Source organism: Dunckerocampus dactyliophorus, chromosome 7 (genome assembly GCF_027744805.1).
Source record: "Dunckerocampus dactyliophorus isolate RoL2022-P2 chromosome 7, RoL_Ddac_1.1, whole genome shotgun sequence".
Classification (NCBI taxonomy): domain Eukaryota; kingdom Metazoa; phylum Chordata; class Actinopteri; order Syngnathiformes; family Syngnathidae; genus Dunckerocampus; species Dunckerocampus dactyliophorus.
In genome coordinates this window covers 21,115,282-21,141,406 of record NC_072825.1, presented here as the reverse complement: position 1 = coordinate 21,141,406, position 26,125 = coordinate 21,115,282, and the positions used below count along the sequence as shown (strand labels likewise).

At 41.1% G+C, this 26,125-nt stretch overlaps 2 protein-coding genes across 2 annotated transcripts; one reads left to right on the top strand and one right to left on the bottom strand.

Moving 5' to 3' along the window:
- Positions 1 to 4,536: 4,536 nt before the first annotated feature.
- Positions 4,537 to 10,833, bottom strand: has1 (hyaluronan synthase 1). The gene is made up of 5 exons (XM_054781635.1): positions 10,738 to 10,833; positions 9,045 to 9,753; positions 8,739 to 8,964; positions 8,525 to 8,657; positions 4,537 to 7,646 (listed from the first exon to the last, which is right to left on the bottom strand). The coding sequence occupies exons 2-5, from the start codon at positions 9,738 to 9,740 to the stop codon at positions 6,971 to 6,973; spliced, it is 1,731 nt and encodes a 576-aa protein (XP_054637610.1). The 5' UTR covers positions 9,741 to 9,753; positions 10,738 to 10,833; the 3' UTR covers positions 4,537 to 6,970.
- A 10,880-nt stretch (positions 10,834 to 21,713) lies between these two features.
- On the top strand, positions 21,714 to 26,077 carry clxn (calaxin). The gene is made up of 6 exons (XM_054782094.1): positions 21,714 to 21,806; positions 21,941 to 22,087; positions 25,228 to 25,332; positions 25,628 to 25,776; positions 25,850 to 25,954; positions 26,027 to 26,077. The coding sequence occupies exons 1-6, from the start codon at positions 21,725 to 21,727 to the stop codon at positions 26,075 to 26,077; spliced, it is 639 nt and encodes a 212-aa protein (XP_054638069.1). The 5' UTR covers positions 21,714 to 21,724.
- The last annotated feature ends 48 nt before the right edge of the window (positions 26,078 to 26,125 follow it).

The window sequence follows — 26,125 nt, the reverse complement described above, 5'->3', positions numbered from 1 at the left end:
ATCATGTCTCTGAGGTCCTTTGACAGCTTTTGGCCATGAGGTGGACATGTGGTATGTGGGGTTCATAATGTTTGCTGGTCGATCAAACTCTTATTTCCCTCAATTCCATGCATATTTATAACCTTCATTTAATGCTGCATTCTGTTTTTTAATATTAATATTCTTTTTTTCTGTGTTACAATAAACCTACCATGAAAAGGATGGACTGTTCATGTGTTTTAAGGGGGTGAACTCAGGTCAGTGCTCCTCGAGCACATGCAAACTTTTAACCAATCTGACACAGTGCCAATAAACGGAAAGAGAACAGTGTCATCCTAACTCCACCCAGAATGCCAATAAAGATATTTGCACATAAAGATTGGATGGTTAATGGAGCCGTGACTCTGATAAAGACTTCAAATCACTGTCATTAGACATGTATGACCTCCTGCCTCATGCCTTGTTCACTGACCCAATGTAAAGTTGTTGTAAATTAAAAGCTTTAAAAATACTTTCACCCACCTAACTTTATTGTATCATGTATGAAATACTGTCTAAAATACTGAATTCAAACCTTCGTCAGCCGGAAGGGTTGTTGCTATCTCGTTCTGACGTGTGTGTTGATTTTCTTCATGTGTTATCTGATTCTTGCATGAACACCAAGTGGCTTTAATTTACAAAGCTTCTCAAAAAGCGATAAATGCTTGTGATAACCCCTACAGTATATGACTATCACCCGTTCTATAAAAATTCTACCATCACTAACTTTATCACAGTCTATACAGTTCTGTGGAAATCCTGAATGTAATCCCTTCTATTCCTCATGACGACTCTTATTTGTTTACACCGATAACGTCTCTAATCTCCATTTGAAGTCATATGTTTTTCCCTGCGTGTCACCTACCGTATAAATAGCACATTATCTAGTGTATGAACAGTGTTTATTTCTGTGATTGACTGACGCATTTACTTTGGAAAGGGACTTCCTTATTTGCTATTTTTAACTGGTTACTGATTGCCACATCATTGGGTGGAAGCCATGCAAAGTTAATTAGGAGATGACCTTTGACACGTTTTAGGATTATGACTTGAATTTAGATCTACAATATCTGCTTGACAGTTCTATGGCCATAAATAGGGTTGGGCATTGTTTTGAATTTGAACGATTCGGATTCCAATTCCTCGTTTCAGTTCCCATTCCTATTGATTCTCGACAACGATGCTTTTAAGAAGTTTGCATGGTTTAAAGAAGGGCGCTAATGAGACTTATTTTCCTTGAAATGTCTGAACTTCTCCATGAATTGTTTAATGTTATGAACTTTTTTATCAACTTTACTATGAATTTCTTAGAGGGCTATTTTCAAACAGTTTATAAATATCAAACCATTCAACTTGAATATACAGCGGTGTGAAAGTGTTTGCCCCCTTCCTGATTTCTTATTTTTTTGCATGTTTGCCATACTTAAATTTTTCAGATCATCAAACCAATTTAAATATTACTCAATGACAAAACAACTGAACACAAAATGCAGTTTTTAAATGAAAGGCAAACAATACAAACCTACATGGCCCTCTGTGAAAAAGTGATTGCCCCCCTGTTAACACATAAGTGAGATTAATTGAGATCTATCAGTCTGGAAAAGGTTTTAAAGCCATTTGTAAAGCTTTGGGACTACAACAAACCACAATGCGAGCCATTATCCACAAATGGCAAAAACATGGAACAGGGGTGAATCTTCCCAGGAGTGGCCAGCCAGCCAAAAGCGCAGCGACGACTCATCCAAGAGGTCACAAAAGACCCCACAACAACATCCAAAGAACTGCAGGCCTCACTTGCCTCAGTTAAGGTCAGTGTTCGTGACTCCACCACCAAGACACTGGGCAAAGGCAACCTGCATGGCAGAGTTCCAAGACAAAAACCACTGCTGAACAAAAAGAAAATTAAGGCTTGTCTCAGTTTTGCCAGAAAACATCTTGATAATCCCCAAGACCTTTGGAAAAATACTCTGTGGTCTGACGAGACAAAAGTTGAACTTTTTGGAATTACATCTGACATAAAAGTAATGCCGCATTTCAGCAAAAGAACACCATACCAACAGTAAAATGTGGTGGTGGTAGTCTGATCATCAGGACCTGGAAGACTTGCTGTGATAAATGGAACCATGAATTCTGCTGTCTACCAAAAAATCCTGAAGGAGAATGTCCGACCATCTGTTTGTGACCTCAAGCTGAAACCAACTTGTGTTCTGCAGCAGGACAATGATCCAAAACACACCAGCAAGTCCACCTCTGAATGGTTGAAAAAAAACAAAATGAAGACTTTGGAGTGGCCTAGTCAAAGTCCTGACCTGAATCCTATTGAGATGCTGTGGCATGACCTTAAAAAGGTGGGTCATGCTGGAAAACCCTCCGGTGTGGCTGAATTACAACAATTCTGCAAAGATGAATGGGCCAAAATTCCTCCTCAGCGCTGTAAGAGACTCATTGCAAGTTATTACAAATGCTTAATTGCAGTTGTTGCTGCTAAGGGTGACCCAAGCAGTTATTAGCTTTAGGGGGAAATCACATTTTCACAAAGGGCCATGTAGGTTTGCCTGAATAATAAAAAGTTTTTATGTAAAAACTTTATTTACTGTTTTGTTGACACTGACTAATATTTAAATTTGTTTGATGATCTGAAACATTTAAGTGTGACAAACATGCAAAAAAAAAATAAGAAAGGGGCAAACAATTTTTCACACCACTGGAAATGTTATGAAGTTTCTTTTTACAGGAGTACGCTCTGACAAAAGATGTTTATTTTTTAAAAGTAGTATACTTTGTTTGCTGCCTCTGTGTTTGGGCAAAGCTATTTTTGATGACAGACTGTGCACATGAATAAATTTGCATAGCGTTAGCCGTAGCGCCTGACCTTTATTTACACTGAACTTTCACATCAGCTAGCTTCTTGAAATTCTCTGTTATTTTGTCATGAGACAGACGTCATTTATTGTTTGACTTCCCTGATTCTGATTGCTTTAAGGAAGTCCGACATAGCGCATCAAAGGCGAGGTATTCTACACCATGACTCTGGAGGTGTCTAATCACGTTGATCGTGCACCCTCCTTTGCATGATATCATTGTGACCGCTTCTTTTTATGAAGTTAAGCCAAACCTTTTAGCCGCTTCTTCGCTGTTGCTTGCCGGCTTCTTCTTTGTTCTTCCAGTCGGCAGAGTGGGCATCGAAACTGGGAATCAAAACCATTTGAAAAATCCTGGAATCCTGGAGAACCGGAATGTTAGTCCCGGTTCCCATCGATGCTCGAGACTCGGTTCCCCAACCCCAGATATAACAAAGTTCTTCCTCCCTGAAGATGCTTCACTTGTTGCTTGTTTGTGTGTTTTCGCTGAAACACTTGCTGTATTGGCATAACATCAGATCACTGACTTGGCCTTCGATTCCATTTGGAGTGGAACCTCGTTTTTTCTCAGTCGGTTCCCAAAAGTCAGATGAAAACAGAAACGTATTAAAACCGAATACATTTTTCTCATATGAAATCATGTAAATCCAATTAATCTGTTCCATACGCCCAGAAATATAAACACAAAAACACATTTTATTACGGATAATTATGGTTTTACATGCAGAAAACAAAGCAAAATACATGTAAATGACAAATGAAATGAATGGATGAACACTTCACACTTTAACCTTTACTGAAGACTTGTTGGTTAACTCGGTGATGAGTGGAGGAGAGGGAAGAGCCACGCAGGTGACGCTCCATACTCCATAGAAATCACAGCTCCTATAACACTCAGAAATACACAGCGCTCTTGAACATCACACATAGTGAAGATGATAAAAAAAATTCCCTGGACGGAATCTGTCTATAGTGTCTCTTCGTAACTCTAAAAGAACCACTACGCATTCTTTACAGCGTCTGAGTCACCAATGTGTGGATGCTTTGTTTGGGCATCCATTCCAGACTACAAGTCACATTTAGATTAGGAGTTGTGTGCTTTCCTAGCGGGACAGGACTAATTAGTGTGCTTCATTGGCACATAACCAAAATGATGTTTATTTATTTTTATGTGAAAGCTCTGTTTTATGTAAATGTTTGTATCTAGAGAGGACGGTGGTCAAAATGTGCCGGAATTTTCATCAAATTTGAAAAGTATCGTGACAGTATTGAAAACTGGAAACATTTTTGTCATCATCATCATTATACAGTATGAAATGTTCAGCATGTTAAATCTCTAATACAGCGATGCCTCAGTTTTTGCTGTGAATTCGTTCCAAAAGGTTCGACGAAAACCAAAATGTACAAAAACCAGGGCAGTTTTTTCCCATTGGAAATAATGTAAATCCAATGAATCTGTTCCAGACACCTACAATTATATTTTTTTAAATACATTTTAGAAAGATAATTACAGTTTTACATTGAGAAAACAATGTGAAATAATTATAAAAGGTGAATAGATGGAACTTATTTTTGATGTGGACTTCACGCACACCCCGGCATGGTCAAACTCAATCGTGTTGCTCACAATCTTTATCAAAGCGCTGGCACTCACAACTGTACTTTGGCCCCATGGCGTGCTATTTAGCAGTCACACTCAAGAAATGCACGGACAGTGAGTCGGCAAAATTTTGGTGACAATTTGGGCCATACGAAAACCGAGGTTTGTCTTTATAGGTAAATACGTACAGGATGTGGAAGAACCAATATTGATTTGATATCTTTCAACAGTCTTTTATTACCTTTGGGGTGTGGTCCTAATTAAAACGTATACGTTGCGGGTCGTTAATAATCTGCGGGCCGCAAATGCCCTCCAGGCCCCACTCCCATTCATTCATACAAAGACAGTAGAAGTTGGACGTTAGAAAAATATTTATTTGTTCACATTGTTCACATGACTATACAGTACTGTGCATATACTGCATATTTAAAACTGGCCCCACACAGCACTTGATACCAAAATACAGTAATTGTGTACCGTACATTGTTTCTGTAAATGAATGCAATGTCAGTATGAGCACCACTGTAGACTGTATTCATGTGTGTGTGTTGTCATGGATCGATTAGGAGAAGCCTGAAAGTCCAAATATCTGAAATCTTTATTTCATGCAGTAATAGTTGCACACCTGATACATGCTTCCATGAACAAAGGAGCAACAAATACCAAAACCAGTGTTTCTCCCTGAGAGTGTGGGAGTCGTCTCTTATCAGGAACTCAGTGTTATGGCTCGGAGAAATGTCAATGAAGGTCTCTGGGAACAACGTGGACTGAATTTCACATATCCCTCATTCCACAATTTTTTTTTTTTTTAATTTTTTTTTTACAAAAGTGATTCCAAAGCAAGGGTCATTTGAAACATTCATTATGCGCATGCTTTATTCGGGAATTCCCATTCCTTCACTTTTCATTTTCAAGTGTGCAACCCTGCAGAAAAGTGCCGTCAAAACTCCAGTGCAACAACAAAAGTGGGGAAGTCATTCTGTTACGAAACTGACACTGAGGCAGTTTTTTTATTTGGTTCTTACATTTCTATACTAGATATGTGCACAAGTCATTTTCTGCTAGTCTCAAGTCATTAAGCTCAGGTCACAAATCTCTGAGATGCAAATCCTAGTCAAGGCTCAAGTATTTGGTTAAAGTCCAAGTGAAGTTTCAAGTCTCTTTCACCTGCAGTTAGCACACTGTCCTTTGCGCTATAGCAGCGGTTGTCAAAGATCTATCCCTCCCATTTGAATAGTTTTCCTGTTTGTATCTTTCATGTAAAAATAAATCCTGATTCTGTTCCTGTCCTCTCTGCGACATTGACGCAATGCATCATGTGGCCAGAAAAGTCAGGCCTTCAAAATAAAAAGCAGCACGCCAATAAAATAACACAAAGATCAGAATTTCCCTCATTTTCATTTATTTTTCCGGAACATTTCCCTTATTTTATAATACAAAGGTATGGTCTCCCCTCAGAGAATACTGTTGGGGACTCCCTTACTCCCTGGAGCATATTTTGTCAAGTTTTCAACTCCCTCCCTACTCACCATTGGCACTAAAAATGAAGTAATTTTACCATCGACCTAACTGAAGTTAGCTAAGCAGGTTTGAAAAGGGAGATTTTCTTTATTATTCTCGAGCAGCTGTGCTGAAGTCTTTTGCCAGGGGAGGTACTCGTCAGACTTTGAGAACCCCCGTGTCAGCATGTACGCGCATCTAAAAAGAGTCAATGAAAGCGTTGGCAATCATGACGCTATTTTGAACAGCAGCAAACCGTAGGTTGAACGCAACTATCAAAATGCAGCAGCGCTTCTTTTTCAAATCCAAGGGTAGAGCTAATTAAATGAAGCACGCTAACGCTTATCTAAGTTTGACATGTTTGAGCCAGCATCCTTTATCTCGCTCCCAAAGATGCATTTAACAGCTTTGGGTTTGACCTCGACTGAACTCTTGTGTGGCCCGACGTGATAATGACCCACGCTCCTCATAGTGTTTAAGGTCGGTGGTTGTTACCTACAAGTCACGGGAAGGGGAGGAAGAGAATTAATGATGCTCAGCTCGGCAAAGCTGACGTTATATGATCAGCCAGTCGCTGGTGGCGAGTCCAAGTCAAGTCTCAAGTCTGAGATGCGTGTGGTGACTTAAGTAAACCACGTCCCCATCTCTGCTATATACACATATACAAACATAAATATTTATGCAAGATACAATACCCAAGATCCCCCACTTACATATGATTTGGGCACCTCTCCCATGTTAAATAGGAGAAACGTAAGTGCATAGGCCCTGAAGCCCTCAGTACAGTTTCACCAAAATGTGCAACATCATCTCCATGTCAAAAGTTTGCCCTTATAGGTGTTTGTCCTGCTGATATCATGAATGTATTTATTGTGTTTGTTATTTTAGCAGCTGCTTACCCTTTATTGCCCTGAGATTGGAGAGGAAATAAATAAATAAATTTAAAATATTAAGACACCGTAATAAATTAACTTGCTGGGACACCGTGGACCTACACACCCAACGAGTAACTTTTTGAGCGTGGCCGACACAACCTGCGGAACCACGCCCAGTATAAAACCATCATCAGCAGCCAGTAACACAAGTAGGCCAAACAGCCAAAGATAAGAAATTGAGTTTCTAGTCTCTTGGCTGGAGTGAACCAGTCCCGTTGGCTCTCTCGGTAGATGGTGTAAACCATTCCAGCTAATAAAATAGCCGTCCACACTGACAAGGGCAGGAGGGGGATGTAGTTGCCCACAATCTTCCGACGCCCCGACGTCCCCCAGCTGCTTTTGTTCATGGTCAGGATGGCAAAGTACTTAGCGGGCAGCAAGCTGGTCATGTACAAGGCTGAGTAGAGAGACATGAACACCATCACCACGTTCCTGCGCAGGATGCAGGCGTAGGCGGCTTTCACCAGCCCGATCAGCTGGATGCAGCACAGCACCCACAGGATGTCCCACAGCGAGCCTGTCCAAAACACCTGGATGATGGTGGCTGTGACGAAGAAGGGGAATACCCCGGAAACGATGGACTCGTACGTCATCCACAAGTGGTGCTTGTGCCACCACATGGCGTTGAAGAGCCATTCGCGGAAGTAGGACTTGGTCCAACGAGTCTGCTGGTTGAGCCAGCGCAAGAACTGACCCGGCGTCTCTGTGTAGCATTTGGAGCGAGCTGTGTATCTACAGGAAGAAAAGGTTTATTAAACCTACATTATGATTCATTCATTCATTGGCAATGACCATACTGCTTTATATTTAATACAGAGCTCAGTTGAAACATGGATGTAAATAAACTTATTCTTTCTTACTTCCTGACACTTTTATACTCAATACAGAGCGGTCATTTTCCCTCGTTTCATAAAATATATTTTACTGACAGGAGGGGCGTTTAGGAGTGATATATAGTATATGACAATATACATGTATGATATTCAGTAAGCGGATGGATGGATGGATAAAAGCTGACTTTTATAGAACAGGCTCGTAAATTTACACAAATCAAGTTTTAGCCGGGCATATAATACGACTTTTTTTTCTGACAAAATTGTAACATACAAATAAAATAATTTTTAAAAAATAAAAAAAAATTTCCTCATTTTATTTTTGCTACCTTTTTTGTATTATACTCCTTTGCATAATACATAACTCATGACAAGAATTACTAAATTAATAAATATTAATTACAGAGTAGTGACTCAAAATGATTGCGTGTACATAAACTCTCATGATCCAGATGATAGTGTTGTTTTTGGAATAACATCTTCGGCCCATACATGCCATTTTTTTTTTCTTGTCCTATGGGGGCACAAATGATTGTGCTCCACAAAGTCTGCCTAGCAACAATTAGAGCACTTCTGCTGACCTCCAATGCTGTGTCTGCCTACAAGTACATTTCAGTTACCAAGTTTTACAATGAACCGCTGATTATTTTATGGCTTCGGTACCATTTACGACATTTCCTTGGGATGGGGAATTAATATAAAAACGTGAGACAGTAAAAGATCTATAAAGTGATTTGTGTCCCACCGTGATCTTTTGGCAAAGAAGAGGTGTCTTACTTTGTGGCGTATCCCATGCTCAGCATGCGGTTGGTAAGATGTCTGTCATCTCCAAAAGTGCAGTGAGTCCCCAGGAACTTCTGATTGTACCAAGATTCCAGAAATGCCTGGAGGAGATCGTTCCTGTAGAGCCCTAATCATAAAGGAGAAGTTGTCATGTATTGGCGTGTACTGCTAACTGATTAAAAAGGTCGTACTCCAGAAACAAACATACCCAAAGGTCCACTAATGCAGGAGACACAGTTGAAGAAGGACTGACAAGCCCTTTCTATGTTGAAGGCCATCCAGTAGCGAAGGCTGCTCATGAAGCTGATGTAGGACTCCTTCATGTTGAGGATCATCACATCCCCACCAACTGCACCATACTTGGGGTTGCTCTCCAGCACCTTGCACAGCTCCACCGTGGCCATGGTGTCCAGCTTGGTGTCCGAGTCGCATACCTGGCCAATGAAATGGAGTCATGTTGTTTTTTTCTCAAAGAACCTGGGAGGAGCGTGCACTAGAGAAGACGCAGACCTACCTGGATGTAGTCGACTGAGTCTCCGAGGGCTTTGAAGGCGGTGTACATCACCTCCCGCTTGCCGCCCCACTTCTGCATGATGCACACACAGTTCTTGGTCTGGATCAGGTGCTCTACTTCGCTACGCTGGGGGTCCTCTCCTCCTATAATATAGTCCGCCTCCACTCCTGAGCCCACAGAAGCTGTGTCCTGATCCTGCTGGACCTGGTTGGGATCCCACGTGTGGTAGTTGTTGTACCACACGTAAAAACCAGGGTCCCGGTCTGCAAAGACCTCTCTGAACATCTCCATCATGTAGCGGTCGTCTTCGGAATTCCCGTCCACCACCATGACGATGCGCAGCAGCTCGGATGGATACTGGAGGGCCCGGACAGAGTTGAGGCACTCTCTGAGGTAGACGGGGTCCTCCTGGTAGGCCGATATGGTGAAGCCAATGGTCTTGGTGAAGGTGCAGGGAGCTTTTCGAGCTTTCATTCGCCGGTGCTCGATGAAGGCGAAGAAGCTCTGGACGAGCACGTGGAGCGACAACAGAAGGCCATAAATGCCGAAGGAGATGATTCCATACAAGGAGGTCACCAGCTGCTGACCTTCAACATAGGCCCACACCATCACACCCAGGACGGCCAGCGCAAACACAAACGTGAAGATCGCTCGGAGTATCGACAGCAGCTTCTTGAGGAGAGGTTTCAGCTCCATTATGTGTCTTCACCTGAGGAACACACAGACAAGAACATGGGAGTTTTTATGTCTGGTTTAAAAGCAAGACGGAAAGACACCTGTTCTACTGAAAGACATCCCATAAAGTCAGTAAGTGCTTTTATGTAGACTTGTTAAAAAGTGCTGCAATTACGAAACGGCTGTGGCTGTCACAGCTCAAAGTGTAGGCTATATGAGTTTTAATGAGCAGATAGCCTACACTGTATAAATCATAGCACTTTCACACATGGACATGCTATACAGTATATTACAATATACATAATATCCATCTTCTGTACCGATTGTCCACATTAGGGTCACAGGTCAGCTGGAGCCTCTCCCTGCTGACTTCAGGTGAGAGGTGAGATACACCCACCCGTCACAGGGATAATGTAATACAAGATTAAATAACTTAATGTGACATATTATAATTTGAAATAATGTAAAATGTAATATATTGCATACATACATGAAATATTTTTACCAAATACGGTGTGTATATATAGTAAATATAATGCTATAATACAAAATTGTATAATTTAAAATATATATCAAGAATATTGATATTTATAATGTACTAGCACATAATACATATGAAATACTGTGTATATATATGGACAGTATAAAATGAATATATATACATATGTATGCAGTTTGGTTAACCCCCCATGGTAAAATATATTTGATAAATGTACCTGTACAAGCTGTCAATAGATGGCCAATTAAAAAAAAAAAGTTACTAAACTACTGAAAGTTTACAAAGTGCAACTGTAAATGACAATATCAAAACGTATCAAACCTCCTGATTCAATGCCCTGAGAATACAAAGGAATGAGAATATTCACAGGCAGAAACTATTATCACTCCTACTTATCACCAATGTACTGTAATAACATTTTACTATAAACAATCATTTTGAATTTCAAGGTGACATTATCAATACAAATTTAATTCCATGATTTATGTTTTTCCCAATGTAAAATCCTAAGAGCTTTACCTGATTTTGTGCTTGCGACGCATCGAGTGTAAAATGTGTGGGTCCTGTGTGGCGACCTGCTGAGCAGTGCTTGTCTTTATAAGCTGCAGGTTGATGTGAAGCCATGTGGAGATTTTTTTTTTGTGCAGGGATGATGAATGAACGCCCCCACTGACTCAGCCGTGCGTCAGTCAGAGTGTGCAAGGCGGTGGTCCCCTTTGGGTTGAGCGGTACTTACAAACTCCTTTGTTTTTTTGTTTTTTTTGTTCATCATGTCTGTAACTAATTCCAATATAGTTACATATTGCTTCCTCAAATGTTAAGTCTATGTCAACGTCAGCCTATCTGGCAACCTGGCTACATTTACAAATACAAAATTCACCTCATTGCTTTTTAATAGATGGAATTACACAATAGAATCGACATGGTGGGGAACAGTGTTTTTCTAGACAAATAAATGTCGTCCTCTGGTGGCCGTTTTTTCACATTGCACAAAACGACCGTCAAAACAATACGTTTTTTTTCCCCCCTTTCTATTTTTCTCCCAAAGCGTGTTGCCTCCAAATGTCAAGTTCTTTTAGACATAAGCCAGCCTGCACTTGAAATGGCTGAGAAGATCAAAGAGAACGCTTCATCATCTCCCCTCCAGAAGATTTTCTTTAGTATTATTTTGCACTTCAACTATTTACAGGAGCTTGTCAGGTTAGGTTGATAACCTTTGAAAGAAAGAGGAATAACATCAGATTTCTACTCAAACTAAACACAGTTGTATCTTAGATGCAACAATAGTTGTTACGTACCCTTGGTCTCTCCGGTCTCTCGTTACAATCGTTTGAGTAGTGACGTCTCTTTGTCAGTCTACTGAATGTACCAATTATTTACTCTGTACAACCGCCTGACGTCATTTCATGCATGTCATATGTATGCCAAATAGTTATCAAACATCATATTTGTATGAGGGATTTGAAAGACATGCATTTTTAGCATCATAAGAATTGTTATACTCTTTGACGAACACACGCACAGTCATGTGATGCTTGTTTTTAACAATACATTCTCAAATAAGCCCCGTTCAACAGAAAACCAACCACCGCTGCGTCACTGCCTGACCTGACTTTTAAACATGATCACATCCCCTAAAACTTTTTTATTTTTTATTTTTACAAGCAAATCGTGGACCGCTCATGAGGGTCCACACCCTTCCTAAACCACATGGAGCTGCTTCAGCCATCATGTACCATGTCAGGCACAAATAGAAGCCACCAGGAAACTGATGTCATGGGAGGCAGCTGGCCTATTACAGGAGGCCATGGAGATGCTGGTATTATTGTCAACTTCCTGTGTGCTGCAGGTCTTTCTATTAATTTCAAATATTATATGCAGTGTTGGGCAAATAAAAAAAAAACCCAACAACAACAATTACCGAGTTACTTTCCCCAAAAAGTATTGCGGTACTTTTTTTCCCTGATATGTAAAATAATTGGTAATTAGCTTTGTAGCAGTTGAAATGTTTCATTAGATTTAGGCTGAGGGCTGAGCGTGTGACTTGCAATTCTCTATCAAAACGCTAGGGGGCAGTGTTTTCCTGAGAGTGCGCACCCACGTGGAACCCATGGCCCCTCTAGCATTCTTTAGCATTCACTTCTTTATCTTTATCCTTAATGATGGTCACAACAAACAAGAGCTTGGGACCAAAAAAGGAGCCAATGTTAGTGGATGTGTCTGCTCTCCCTCATGTTCATTTTCACTTGCATGGTGATGGCTTTCCTTTTCTTTGGTTCACTGCCGCTTGGACACATCATGAATTGTTTTAAGTAAACTAATAAGCGATGTTTTGATATGTTTTGACAGCTCAACATATGCCATCAAAATGATATATGTTTTGATAACAAAATGATCACGTCGGGCATGCGTGACAGGGCCTTAAGATTTTGATATATTTGAGCTGTCGACGTTTTTTTTTCAATTTTAGGCGTATACATAGCATATTCATAACGAGTTCGACGTATACATGACGTATTAGTGACTTATATAGAACGTTTTTATAACTTATAGACAACTTATACCAACGAATGCGTAGCGTGTTGCCGGCGTTCACAACTTATGCCCAACACCAGTCTAACTTATGCAAACCGCGCGGCAGCGTATGACCGACGATCACGTGCCGTAGCCTATTAAAAGACTGCCACTTGATGACTCAAATCATAACCTCACTAGACATCGCAGTGTCAACATCACCATCATGCCGAAGAAAATTTCGAAGACCGCTGCCAAAAAGTACCATGGCAGTGACGGAGGGCGAGGACGTGGACGTAACAAGGATCCATCACCACCCACAGCCTCCCCCTCCCTCTCTCACTCCGATGGAGAAGACGCAGGTTCTAACGCCTCTCAGGCATCGTCAATGGTATCGGAAGCTGCTTCCCCAGTGGCCTCCAGCTCCTTTCAGCCAATTCTTGCCAAGAAGAGAGCCAAGAAGACACAGTTTTGTCTCAAGGTATGTTGACGTATTACGACTTGTGTGCAACTTACAAATAACGTGTGTGAACGGGCGTCAACGATTGCATAACTTATTGCCCGCGTATGCGGGACATATGAATCATACGTTGACATATGTCGAAAAGTTTTGTGCATGCACAACATTTTTGGACGATTTGGATGTACTACGACGTATGCTGGCGTGCTTCAGCGTGCTCTTAACTTATACAAAACTTACCCAGAACTTATTCAACGTACGCCAGCGTATTGGCCAAATTTTTCATACGTTGGCATACGCTGGCTAAATCGTCAAGGTGTGGCAGGGCCTTTAGGACCAGTTGAAAAATTGCTAGAATTTGCATTTTGCACATTTGGATCTTAATGAGGTTTTAAGTAGAGCTACAATATGCAAAAACAAGAAGGGGGAGTGAGACAAAAAGCACTTTGAAAAAGTAGTTTATTGAAAACAAACAGAAATAGGCCGTTTATCAGCTGATCAAAAGTTTAAGACCATCGCTCAAAAAATAACAAAAAACCAGAACAAAAAATGTTTTAAGTAGGACTCAGTAATGAGTACAAAATTAGTTTTTTGCATGCCTGATGCGAGTGTTTCCAGGAGGCTAGTGGGAACATTGCTCCAAGTGGTGAAGATGGCTTCATGAAGGGCATCAACTGTCTGGAACTGATGGCCATTTTTATAAACTTCCCTTGCCATCCATCCCCAAATGTTCTCTATGGGATTTAAATGAGGGGAACATGCAGGATGGTCCAAAAGTGTGATGTTATTCTCCCTGAAGAAGTCCTTGGTCAAGCAAACATTGTGAACTGCAGCGTTGTCCTGTTGAAAAACCCAGCTGTTACCACACAGACGAGGGCCCTCAGTCATGAGGGATGCCCGCTGCAACATCTGCAGGTAAGCATCTGCCGTTTGACGACCCCGCACCACCTGAAGCTCCAGTGTTCCACTGAATGAAAAAGCACCCCAGACCATGAAGGACCCCCCTCCACTGTGTCGGGTAGAAAACATCTCAGGTGGGATCTCCTTGTCATGCCAGTAACGTTGGAAGCCATCTGGACCGTCAAGGTTACATTTTTTCTCATCAGAGAATAAAACTTTTTTCCACCTTTCAATGTCCCATGTTTGATGCTCCCTAGCAAAGTCTAAACGGGCAGTTTTGTAGCGTTGAAGGAGACAAGGTCTTTGAATTTGTTTTTATTTTTTAAACCCTTTTCCCGCAGATGCCGTCTGATGGTTATTACGCTGCAGTCGGCACCAATAAGGGCCTTAATTTGGGTCGAAGACCGCCCTGTGTCTTGATGGACAGCCAATCGGATCCTCCGGCTCAGCGCAGATGTGATTTTTTTGGTTCTACCACTTGACTTTTTTGTTCCATAATGCTCAGGATCTTTCAAAAAAATGTAGAATGACTGATTTACTGCTCCCAACCTCACCAGCAATGGCACGCTGCGAGAGGCCTCGCTTATACAGCTCGACAATCCGACCACGTTCAAAAAGAGAAAGCTTCTTAGCTTTAGCCATCAGGAGGGCATGACAGTGTGAATGCCTGACAGAAAATGAACATTTTCAGCAGCCTGTGGTTTTAAACTTTTGTTTTTGTTTAAATTAGAAGTTATAAATGTTTTTTGTCTCACTCCCCATTCTTGCTTTTGTCAATAAAAGGATGGGTATGACCACGCTCAAGTTTGTCTCTTGGAATTGTTAGAGGAAATATTTTTCCACCCGAATAGGGTAGAGTGATTACGTCTGTACAGGTGTGTGCTCTATTCTCCTCGGGAAGAAACACATAATATATCACATGGATAACACATCCTGTTATTTATTATACCGAGCACATCCACACACGTATACTGTTGTATAGTTGTAAGACGTAACTCCCACTCAGACTCCTTATGGTAATTGTTTCATTCATCCTGAACATGCATACAATCACATAGCAGTTCCGCATGTCCAAAAAGGAGTTGGAAGAAGCAAAGTTTATTTAATCCTACCCCTCATCACATCAGCTGCAATACATTTATTCACCTCTTGTACTTTGTGCCTTTTGTAAATACCTAAAAAAGTGTTAAGGCTGTATAACAACATAGTGCAATGATAGTCAAGGTTTATACTCACGGTCTTGAAATCACTTATTTTAGTGCATTGTTTGCGTTCCTTACTCAACCCGTTCCACAACTTGATTCCACATACAGAAATGCTGAACATTTTTAGTGTTGTCCGTGCATACAAGTGTTTTTAGGATACATTTTTCCCTAAGATCATATTTCTCCACTCTTGTTGATAAGAATTGTTTTACATTTTTGGGTAGAAGGTTCTTGTTTGCGTAATGCATAATTTTAGCCATCTGAACGCTTACTGAATCCGCAAATTTGAATAATTGTGATTTTGGAAATAAAGGGTTTGTGTGTTCTCTGTAAGCGGCCTTATGGATTATCCTAAGTGACCTTTTTTATAGCACAGTGAGCGAGTGAAGTGCACAATTTTGCTTTATTCAGTATTGAGGTATTTCTTGCCACATTATGTTGTATGTTTTTAATGTGAGATTTCAGTGAGATTTCCAGTTGATCTTGTGTATTATAACGCAGGGAAATTTATTTTCGTTCCCCCTGTCAGTGTCTACGCCACCAATTTGTATTTGCTCATGCGTATCCTTTTTGCACTTACCAAATAGCATGACTTTAGTTTTTCTTAGGTTCAGGGATAGTCGGTTTGAACATCTTTTTAGTATAGTTAAGTCTTCCGTGTTTTTTTTTATTAGCTCTTGTGTGCTGTCTTACAAGAAATTACAGTAGTCCGAGCGGCAAATAATAAATAAATGAACAACATGAGGGAAGGGAAGGTTTTACCTTCGCTAACTTTCTCAGGTGGATAAAACAAGACTGTAATTTCAATTAGTGCCATGGAAGTTGAAATGTTAGTTCTGTATCCGTATTGGCCATTCGCGAGTAATTCATTTTTATTAATAAATTTGTCCAACCTGTTGTTGAATAGCTTTTCAATAATTTGGGAAAATTGTGGTAATAAGAACACTGGTCGGGTGTTTGCGAAATGATATATATCTCCAGTTTTAAAAATTAGAACTACATTAAGTATTTTCATTTTGTTTGGGAATTTACCAGCCTGGTATGATAGGTTACTAATCTACGTTCTTGAGTTTTATTTGACACTTCAAGTATTTACAGGCGCTTGTCAGGTTAGGTTGATAACCTTTGAATCAAGAGGAATAGCATCAAGTTACTACTCAAGAATAAACACAGTTGTAACTGAGGAACAGCAATGTTTTTTACGTACCAGTGGTCTCGCCTGTCTTCCCTCATTACAATGACAATGGAATAGTCGTTACAATGATATTCCAGTAGTGTTTTTCACTGGCGACTGAATTTACTAATTGTTGACTTTGTACCATCGCCAAGCATCATATAAGGCATGTCATGCTGTATGTATGTCACATAGGCATCAAACACGTCATTTTGCCCTCAGATTTGAAAGAAATGCATCTTTGGCAACATAATTTGATGAATACAAGTACAGTCATTCATTCATTCTTTTTCTATGTCGCTAGGGTCGCAAGGCTGTGCTGGAGCCTATCCCAACATGAGTTTTGGGTGATAGGCTGTGTACACCCTGGACCGGTCGCCAGCCCATCGCAGGGCACAAGTGCAGTCATGCGATACTTCACTTTAAAACAATACATGAGTGATCTTGGTCTCTGCGATACATGGCACACCACTCACCCCACCCTAAAGGAATACATCTTTTTCTCATTAGTCCACCATTCCTATTCCCTCGTTGACTTTTTCCTCGTCAGCAACTCTTATCATGAAAAATATGTGACGCGCAAATTCACAACATGACCATTAGTAACCACGGCCCAATCACTATGGCCATCACTGAAAAAGAAGCTGCACCCCAGAATAAGAGCTGTAGATTTAATACGTCACTGCTTCAAGACTCAAGACTTCACTAATTACGTACTTCAAACATGAGTGGGAATTGTATCTGGACACAAATAATCAGCCTGAAACAATCCCATGTATCCTATGGGAGGCAGCAAAAGCAGTCATGAGAGGTAAAATCATCTCTTTTGCATCATCCAAAAAAAAGGCAAGAAAAATCTGCTCAACTTGATCTGGAAAAAAAAAAAAAGAAAGAACTGGAATGGTCTTACAGCTCATCAGGAAGATATTCTAAACAAGCCTAGAACACTAAAACTGGAGTACAACAACATAATCAGTAAACATATTCAATTTTCCAATGCAGACTTTGATGTGCAAATTTTGAACATCGCAACAAATCTGGTAATTTCCTTACCAACCAGCTGAAAATGAATAAGAAAAAACAATAATTTCTTCTATCAAGGACTCCACTAGTAATACCATTTGCACCCCAGAGGGAGTCAATGAAAGTTTCAGGGAGTTCCACATGAACCTGTATTTCTCACAAATTGACCCTTCATATTTAAACAACATAGATCTTCCAAGGCTCACAAAAAAACAGATCAAAACTCTAGATTCACCAATTACAACAGCCAAATTTTACGATGCCCTGCAATCCATGCCAAATAATAAAGGCACCTTTCTCTGTAGAATTCTATAAAGACTTCTGGCCACTGATGATCTTAAAATCACCTGCATAGCGTTGGCTTGGAGGCTGGAAAAAAATCCTCCCATATATCATACATGCAGACCAAACAGGATTTATATAAGGTAGACGCTACTCTAACAACACCCGCAGACTAACTAACATAATAGATTACTTCAGTGGTTCTCAGTTATTTCCGTCATGCCCCCCCTAGACGACAGAAATGTTTTCATGTCCCCCCGATTTGAAATACTATTGAGAAACTGCTAATATCTATTTATTTATCTGGACTGTACAGACTGACCTCGAAACTCAAACCAGGACAGTTCAGGAAAACGGAGAGTTGTGAAGGATACAAGCATGTTCAAGAGTCAAACTCCATGTTGAGTACGATAAATTTGTACATGTTGGCAGGTCTGCACTAAATTGAAACTCTCTGCCTCTCACGCCCCCCTCGACAGGGGGATCCTGCCCCACTATTGGAGAGGCACTGGACTACTTCAACTATCAAATCCCGAAGCCGTAGTAGCCTCATTGGATGCTACGGTTTTGGTTTTGGCAATTCATTTACAAGCTGGATTAAAATACTATATAACTCTCCCCGCACTTCCGTCAGGGCGAACAGTCAAACTTCGTCAAGCTTTCATTTCTAGAGAGGCAATAGGCAAGGCAGCTCCTGCTCACCATAAGTTTTGACAATATTCATGAGGACATTAGCAGCAGCCTTCTGACAAAGTGACAACATTGAGGGAATACGAACGTCAAATATACATCATAAAATAAGTCTTTATGTAGATGATGTATTACTCTTTCTCCAAAATTCCCAATCTTCTCTCTCATCAACAGTTGTACTAATACACACATTCTCCTCTCTATTGGATTATTCCATGAACTGGAATAAATCCACTGTGCTGCCTGTCAACTGTGCGGGTCAAAAGTCGATCTTCCTGTCCGACACTGTTAAATATCTGGGAGTTAATATTTCCTCCAGGCTGTCAGACTTGATGCTTCTTAATTACACTTCAAAACTCGAAACAATAGAAGATGATCTTACTTGATGGAATCACCTGCTGTTGTCATTCATGGGTAGAGTAGCAACAATTAAAAATGATGATTTTTGCCTAAGATCAACGCTCTCTTCTCGATGATTCCGGTTAAACCTCCTCACACCTGCTTGACAACCCTAGACTCATTTATTTGTAAATTCCTATGGAAAAACAAACCACCACGGATAAGCTTAAAGACTTTAGAAAAACCAAAAGACTCTGGAGGCTTAGGACTATCTAACGTCCTTCATTATTTCCTAGCAAACAAGCTACAATACATCTTAAAATGGATTAAGCCAAGCCCCTCTGACAAATTGTGGAGGGATATCGAACAATCGTGATGTAAAGCAAGGAAACAAATACTGAAACTAATACACTGTACAGATCGTTGGAAAGATACAGTAACTGTCTTCAACTGCCAGGTAGCTTTGCACGTCTGTGCAATGGTTCTGGCAAAGGATCTGCAAAGACTTTTCTACATGGGTGGGACACAACATCGCTGCCTCACCTTCACTTTGCCTGTGGGTGTCCTTTGGGAAGCACCTCATCAGGATTCAACCCTCATACATCTGTCATTCAACAAACTGCACTGAGGGCTGGGGGGTTGGACACGTGACCATGCCGCCTCCAACCGGCTGGAATCTCGTACCAATAACCCCCCCCCCCCCCCCCCCCCCTTCTGTTTTTAATTGCACTGTAGGCACATCAACACCCACATAAACAAATGCACATGTGCACACACATCAATCAACAGGGTTGTAAGGAACAGGGTTGAAGAAGAGCCAGTTGGGTCAGGCCACCAATGGCCAACCCTTCCCCACCTCCCTCGCACCCCGTTGTCATGCAACCGTGGGATGACCTAGGGATGAATACATGAGTTGGGGGGGTGTTGGTGGCTGCTGCTGTTCCCCCGCCTGCTTGGACTGGTAGGACACTGGCAGCCCGTGGGCTTGCTTGCTTGGCTTACATGCCGCGCCTGGCGATCGACTACTGCCTGGGGTGGATTGCGGGGCACGTGGTCCTTCCTAAGCTGGGGGGCTGGCTGCTGAGTAGATGGGTGGCCTACTTCCCCCACGTCCTCGTCGGGGGGCGGCCTGTGCCGGAGCCTTGGCCTCTGGGGCCCTGGGCGGTCTGCCCGCGTGGGGTTCGGGGGTGTCGCTGGCCAGGGGCCCTGGGACTGACGGCCTGCCGGGCATGCTGTTTGGTGGCCGCAGGCTTGGCGGCCGGCTCTCTCTGCCCCTGCCCTTTCCATACCTGGGGGCTGCCCTGCTGGGGCAGTGAACATCCTCGCGCTCTGCTGTGGGTCCCTCGGTGGGTTGAGTGTCGGGCTGCCGAAGCGTGGTTGTTTGCGTGGTTTGGGCTGAGCCGCCCGGCACTCCCAGTGGGAACTACCACTGGCTCCAAGGGACAATTTTAACACGCTTAATCACACACACTAGCACACTAGCAAGTCTTTGCTCTTATTTTATAACCGTAGGAGTAATAACAATGACATGCTAATTGCTATGTCTGCTGTTATATGTCTCGCCCTCTCTTCTCTTTCCCTGTCCATCCCCAGGTTCTCCCACTAGGCTCTATCGGTACTCACAACTAGACCCCTACTATTCGTGGCCCATCCAGCACTTCAGAAACAGGCAATGAAGTGGATGCTCTCACCATCTGTGGATGCAATCTGATCCCTTCTCTTCCTCTAACCCTTCCCCAATATCCCCTGCCCAGTCTCTGATCGCAGTTATTGATGTAACCTAACGCTCTCTTTCTTCTTTGTCTGTCGTCCCTCGAGCCATGTTCTGTTCGGTAGTCTTAACAATAAATTTGCAATGCAATTGGAACAGGAGGGGTACACCAGACTTACCTGTTGTAAAGCAAAAGTGTTCTGACAAAACAATCATACAGTTCACTAATGCTGCATGACTAAGCTGCTGAACAAGGACAGGTTTAGCCTTTTTGCTCTATTTTTTCCAATTTTGTTTTTTTTTTTTAATGTATTTTATGTCTACAATGAGCCACAGTCCAATAAAAAAAGAGCCATCGGCCGCAAATGGCAGCCGGGCCGCACTTTGGACACCCCTGCATATTTCCAGTATGTTTTATATGGGTTGTAAGTATCTGTGTAAAGTTATTTTCAAAATATATTCATGTGTCATTTTGTACAAACATTCAATGGAAAGTATATAAAGATTCCGATCATTTGTAATCTGTTGTTTTGGCACTGTTTTCTGATCAAGGGCCATTAATGTATTAAAGTTAAGTGTCATACACTAGAATTTAGCAGTTGCTTCAGTGAAAGTAACGCAAAAGTAGCACAGTAGAATGGATCATGAGTTACAGTACCTCCTTATATTATAGAAAATTGAATTTCTTACATAAAATCTATAGAGAGGAATTTGACTGTTGTGAAAATTTAAAAAAAAACGTCACAATTGTTTTCTAACATTATGTGCATTATTATTATACAGTATACAGTATTATTACTGTGACACATTTTAAGACCTATTGTGGCAGAAAAGCAAAATGTGAGTATGATTTATGGAGAAATGTTTGTAGAATGCTACTTAATAAAGTGCAAACCTCAGCCAAAGCTGACCAGTATCACATGTATGCATAGCAGGTACCCAAATCCTGCTTATGCTTGTATTTGGGCCATTAAGATTAATGTATTCATCAGGAAAAATGTCAAAAATGCTGACATATAAGCTAGAAATGTTGACAAAATCCATTACATTTGCAAGATATAGAAACAGGTACATAAAAAGGCGATTACGCATTGTGGAAATAAAGTTGTGCGTTCTTCTTCCTCTCCATTCAGTATATTGGGAGCTGGGCGGTTGCTAGGCGACAGCACGTCAACAGCAACTCGCGCTCCTTCCCTCTACCGCGCACTATGTTGCCTCTAAAAAGGTCCAAAATGTCCAAAAGGATGGTCCAAAACCTCGCAGAAACGATGTCCAAACAAGTGTCCCACTGTGAGTATTGTTTGTTTGTTTTAAGAATTGTGCAGTGTCTACAATTGTGTTAACTTTAGTGACTTGAGACTCGTTGACGCGCGGCCGTGCCAAACTTGCAATGACGCTCACTTGTCACCTTTTCATTGCTGCAGTCAATAAAACAGAGGTGGAGTGTCTTATCAGACACTTTCATGTCTTGTTGGAGGACACGAGGACAGCCACCGGCTTGGACAGATGGAAGTTCAGAAGCATTCTGCACAACACCTTTGGACTCACCAACGACACCATCATGGATGCAGGTTATTATCACTTCAATCGACATTTTGTAAACATATTTTTACAGTGCATGACGTGTTGGCAAAAGTAAAGCACTCAACAAACAAAATTCATGCAAATTTATCAATATAAATAAACACTATCCAAAAAAAAAACTGCAGCGCCTTGCTTTGTATTTTATATTTAATGCAGAGTAGTGATTCAAGCGTATAATACACTGGTTAAGTATCGACCCCATACCAAGTAAATACAGATTAATGCAAAAAAATCACACTGATGAAAGAATTTGGAATTAGATTTGTAGTGGCGAGAGATGTTTGATGAGAGCTGAGAGCTGAGGGTTGAGTTTGTGACTTGCAGTGCTCTACCAAAACACTAGGGAGCAGTGTTTTGCTGAGAGTTGTCGACTAGCTATTTAATTTCCTGTGTAGCGGTAGTGAACAATGGCGACTACAGTGCCCGATCCAGATTGTTGCTACAGATACCAGTGCAAAATAACATCCCATATTTCAATGTCAGTAACGGTAATGCCGGTTGAAACATTTGAAATAATCATTAATTAAATAGCCCATGACTGGAAAATAATAAAAGCGTTAGTCATATTTTTCACACCCAACACCGATAACAAAATATACAATACACATATCAACAGTGTAACAATATGAAGAGCACAACATAAAAACACTTCGATTTGTGAAAATAAACATGGAGGAGAACTGAAAAATATCAAACTTATCACACTGGTATCGTAAGACTTCGAGAAGACTGTATTGATTTTTTCTGAGTAATTTGGTGTGACTCAGTGACTTCCCCAGTTAAAATTGTTTATTATCTTACATAAGATGGAGCATGTCAGCACACATGTGAGTAATGTGTATAGATATAAAGATAGTGATCACTTAGAAAGTACAACGTACAGGGGAATGGTTGCGGCATAATTATGCAATATGGGCCACACTCATGGTCATACTGTTGGTGTGGAGTCCCTTCCTTCGTGTGTCTGGCTGACATACTGTAGAAAAAAGTTTTTATGCCACATTGTGCCCTTTTTAAAGCTGCATTTCATTGTTCATTGACCTGTTGGGCAGGAACCATTAAGGCCAATAAATTCTACCTGGAAACAAGTGCCCACAAAGAAAAATCTGAGCACTTTCGAACTTTTTCCAGTGAGGGCCACATACTGAAAAATGGAAGGGTGCAAAGGCCACTTTGATATTTTGTAAAGCAACACATGCAGATATGCTAAGAAGTTGTATATATTTCAAGAACAAAAATGCATCTCAGCTTTGTGATCGAGGTGGAAAAGCATATTAGTATCAACTCTAGTCTTTGCTCATTTTTTCCCCATTTTTGCTGTTATTTTTTCCAACTATTTTAACATTAGATAGATACATTATTCATCTCCAAGAGAAAATATGCTAATGACTAATGTGCTTACGACTTTATACCCATAATATTGTGTCTTTTTCCCCAACCTAGTTTTCAAAAATGACAACTTTATTTGTTTTGTTTCTCATAATATTACAGTAAAATAACATATTTTTCTTTAATATTTCAACTCTATGCTACTAAAATTACACTGTTTTTCCTCATGATATTGTGTGTTTATTCTCTGGAAATGGTGACTTGCTTTCTTACAACTTCTTTTCCCTGAATATTTGGACTTTATTCTCAGAAACTTACTGCTTTTTTTTTTTAATTTTCCAAATATTTAAAGTTTGTTCTTGTAAATATTCTTCTAGTAATATTATGACTTTATTCCCATAATATTTAGACTTTATTCTCAATGCATTATATCTTATTCTGAAACCTGATTTTCCAAACTTTGTCTTTCTTCATGTTTTCTACTTTTGGCTACTAAAATGTTATTCTCGCAAAATTATTACTTTTTGTCATTGGATTACAACTTTTTTTCTCTTAATAATTGACTATATACTTGTAAAATTACTGCAGATTTTTAATTTTTTTTTTTTTGTTGTTTTGTTTTCATGTGGAATTATACATGTATTTTAGGGGCTATCCACATGGAAATACAAAAGCATTTCACAGTTTCAGCCTCTCATCCACATGGAAACGGCATTCTGGGTGCCCTGAAATGGTATTTTTTTTAAACGGCCTCCAGAGTGAAAAAATCAGAAAACACCAGCTTGTCATTTTCGTATAGACAGCCTGAACAAAAACAATGACGTCACGGATCCACAGCCATCCCGTCACAGTCACGTGATGTCTGGGGGCAACTATTTACTAATCCGGCAGAGTGTGGACGCCAAAAACAAAAATCTCAGGAGCGTTCCTGTGTGGACAGGGCCTTAGAATGTGCCGCGGGCCGCACTGCTGTACTAGACTCTTGAGGGTTCCATATTGTACTATTTTCCAACAAACAGGTTCCACAATAATGTATTGAAAGCGTATTGTCTGAACTCAAGCCTTAATGATGAAATTGATACAGAACTTGAATTGATATAATAGATCCGTATATCACATACAACAAAGACCTGGGTTCCATTCTCCCCTGGGCATTTCTGTGTGGAGTTTGCATGTTCTCCCCGTGTGTGCGTGGGTTTTCTTCGGGTACTCCGGTTTCCTCCCACATTCCAAAGACATGCATGTGAGGTTAACTGGTGACTCTAAATTGTCCATAGGTATGAATGTGAGTGTGAATGGTTGTTTGTCTATATGTGCCCTGCGATTGGCTGGCGACCAGTCCAGGGTGTACCCCACCTGTCGCCTGAAGTCGGCTGGGATGGTCTCCAGCATGCCCCCGCGACCCTAAAGAGGAGAAGCGGTATAGAAAATGGATGGATGTATCACATACAACAATGTAACATTAAGGAGTGGAACACAAAGGGGGCAGTGGTAGTGGTCCGGGTACTGGATGTGATGACCCCCAGCCTCACCTGTTGACTCCTGTCAGTCAGGAAGCTGGTGATCCCCTGACAGGTGGAGGCTGGCACAGTGAGCTGGCAGAGCTTCTGGTGGAGGATCTCAGGGATGATGGTGTTGAACGCCAAGGTGAAGTGCACAAACAGGATCCTTTCATAGGTCCCTGGGGAGTCGAGGTGATGCAGGATGTAGTGCAGTCCCATGTTGATTGCATCATCCACCCACCTAAATCAGGTATTGCACATATTACACACCTATCATATTCTCTCTTGCCCTTCAGTGTTCCGGACATTCGACAAAGACAATGATGGTTTTATCGGTATAAGAGAATGGCTTGAGGGACTATCAGTTTTTCTTCGTGGCACCTTGGACGAAAGAATAAAATGTAAGTGTGAAAGAATAGACATACAATATATATACTCCATCCTTCACATTTCAGCAACCATTTTATTACGTATGTTGTCATTTTCAGTATCGTAAATGTGTACCGCGTTCCAAGCTGTACACTGACGACTGTTATGTACATTCAAGCTTCATTTCTATTGTATTGTTTCTTCAGAAGATCTACTGTGATAGGTTGCTTGCTGAAATGTGAGGGGCAAACTCGCTTACAGCGAGAAGAGATGTAGGTAATATATTTTCCTGCAAACAGCCTTTTTCCACCTGCTCACCTGGTGCAGACTGTTTTCACGTGTACGACTTGAACGGTGACCACTACATCACCAGGGAGGAGATGCTACAGATGCTAAGGTACAGCCTCAGACTGCCCGGAGAGGAGGACCCTTACGACGGAATCAAAGATCTTGTGGAGATCACGCTCAAGAGGATGGTGAGATATGCGCTCACAAGAAGGTCAAGCGTCACATCTTCATATTCAAGAACTCTATTGTGTCCACTCACAGGACCACGACCACGACGACCGGCTGTCCATTGATGACTTTGACAAGTCAGTAAAAGAGGTGAATCATGTGCTTGAGGCTTTTGGGACGTGCCTGCCTAACACCACAGTGAGTTGAAGTATGTTGAATGTAACAGCTGTGATGCTCTTTCAATTAAAATCTGTTTTTGTCCCTTTACAGAGGATTGAGGCATTTGAGCAGCGTGTATTTCAAGTTCAAGCAAAACAGTGATCATATTTTAGTCATGTTTTTGTTTGTTTCCCACATGCTTAATAGGGA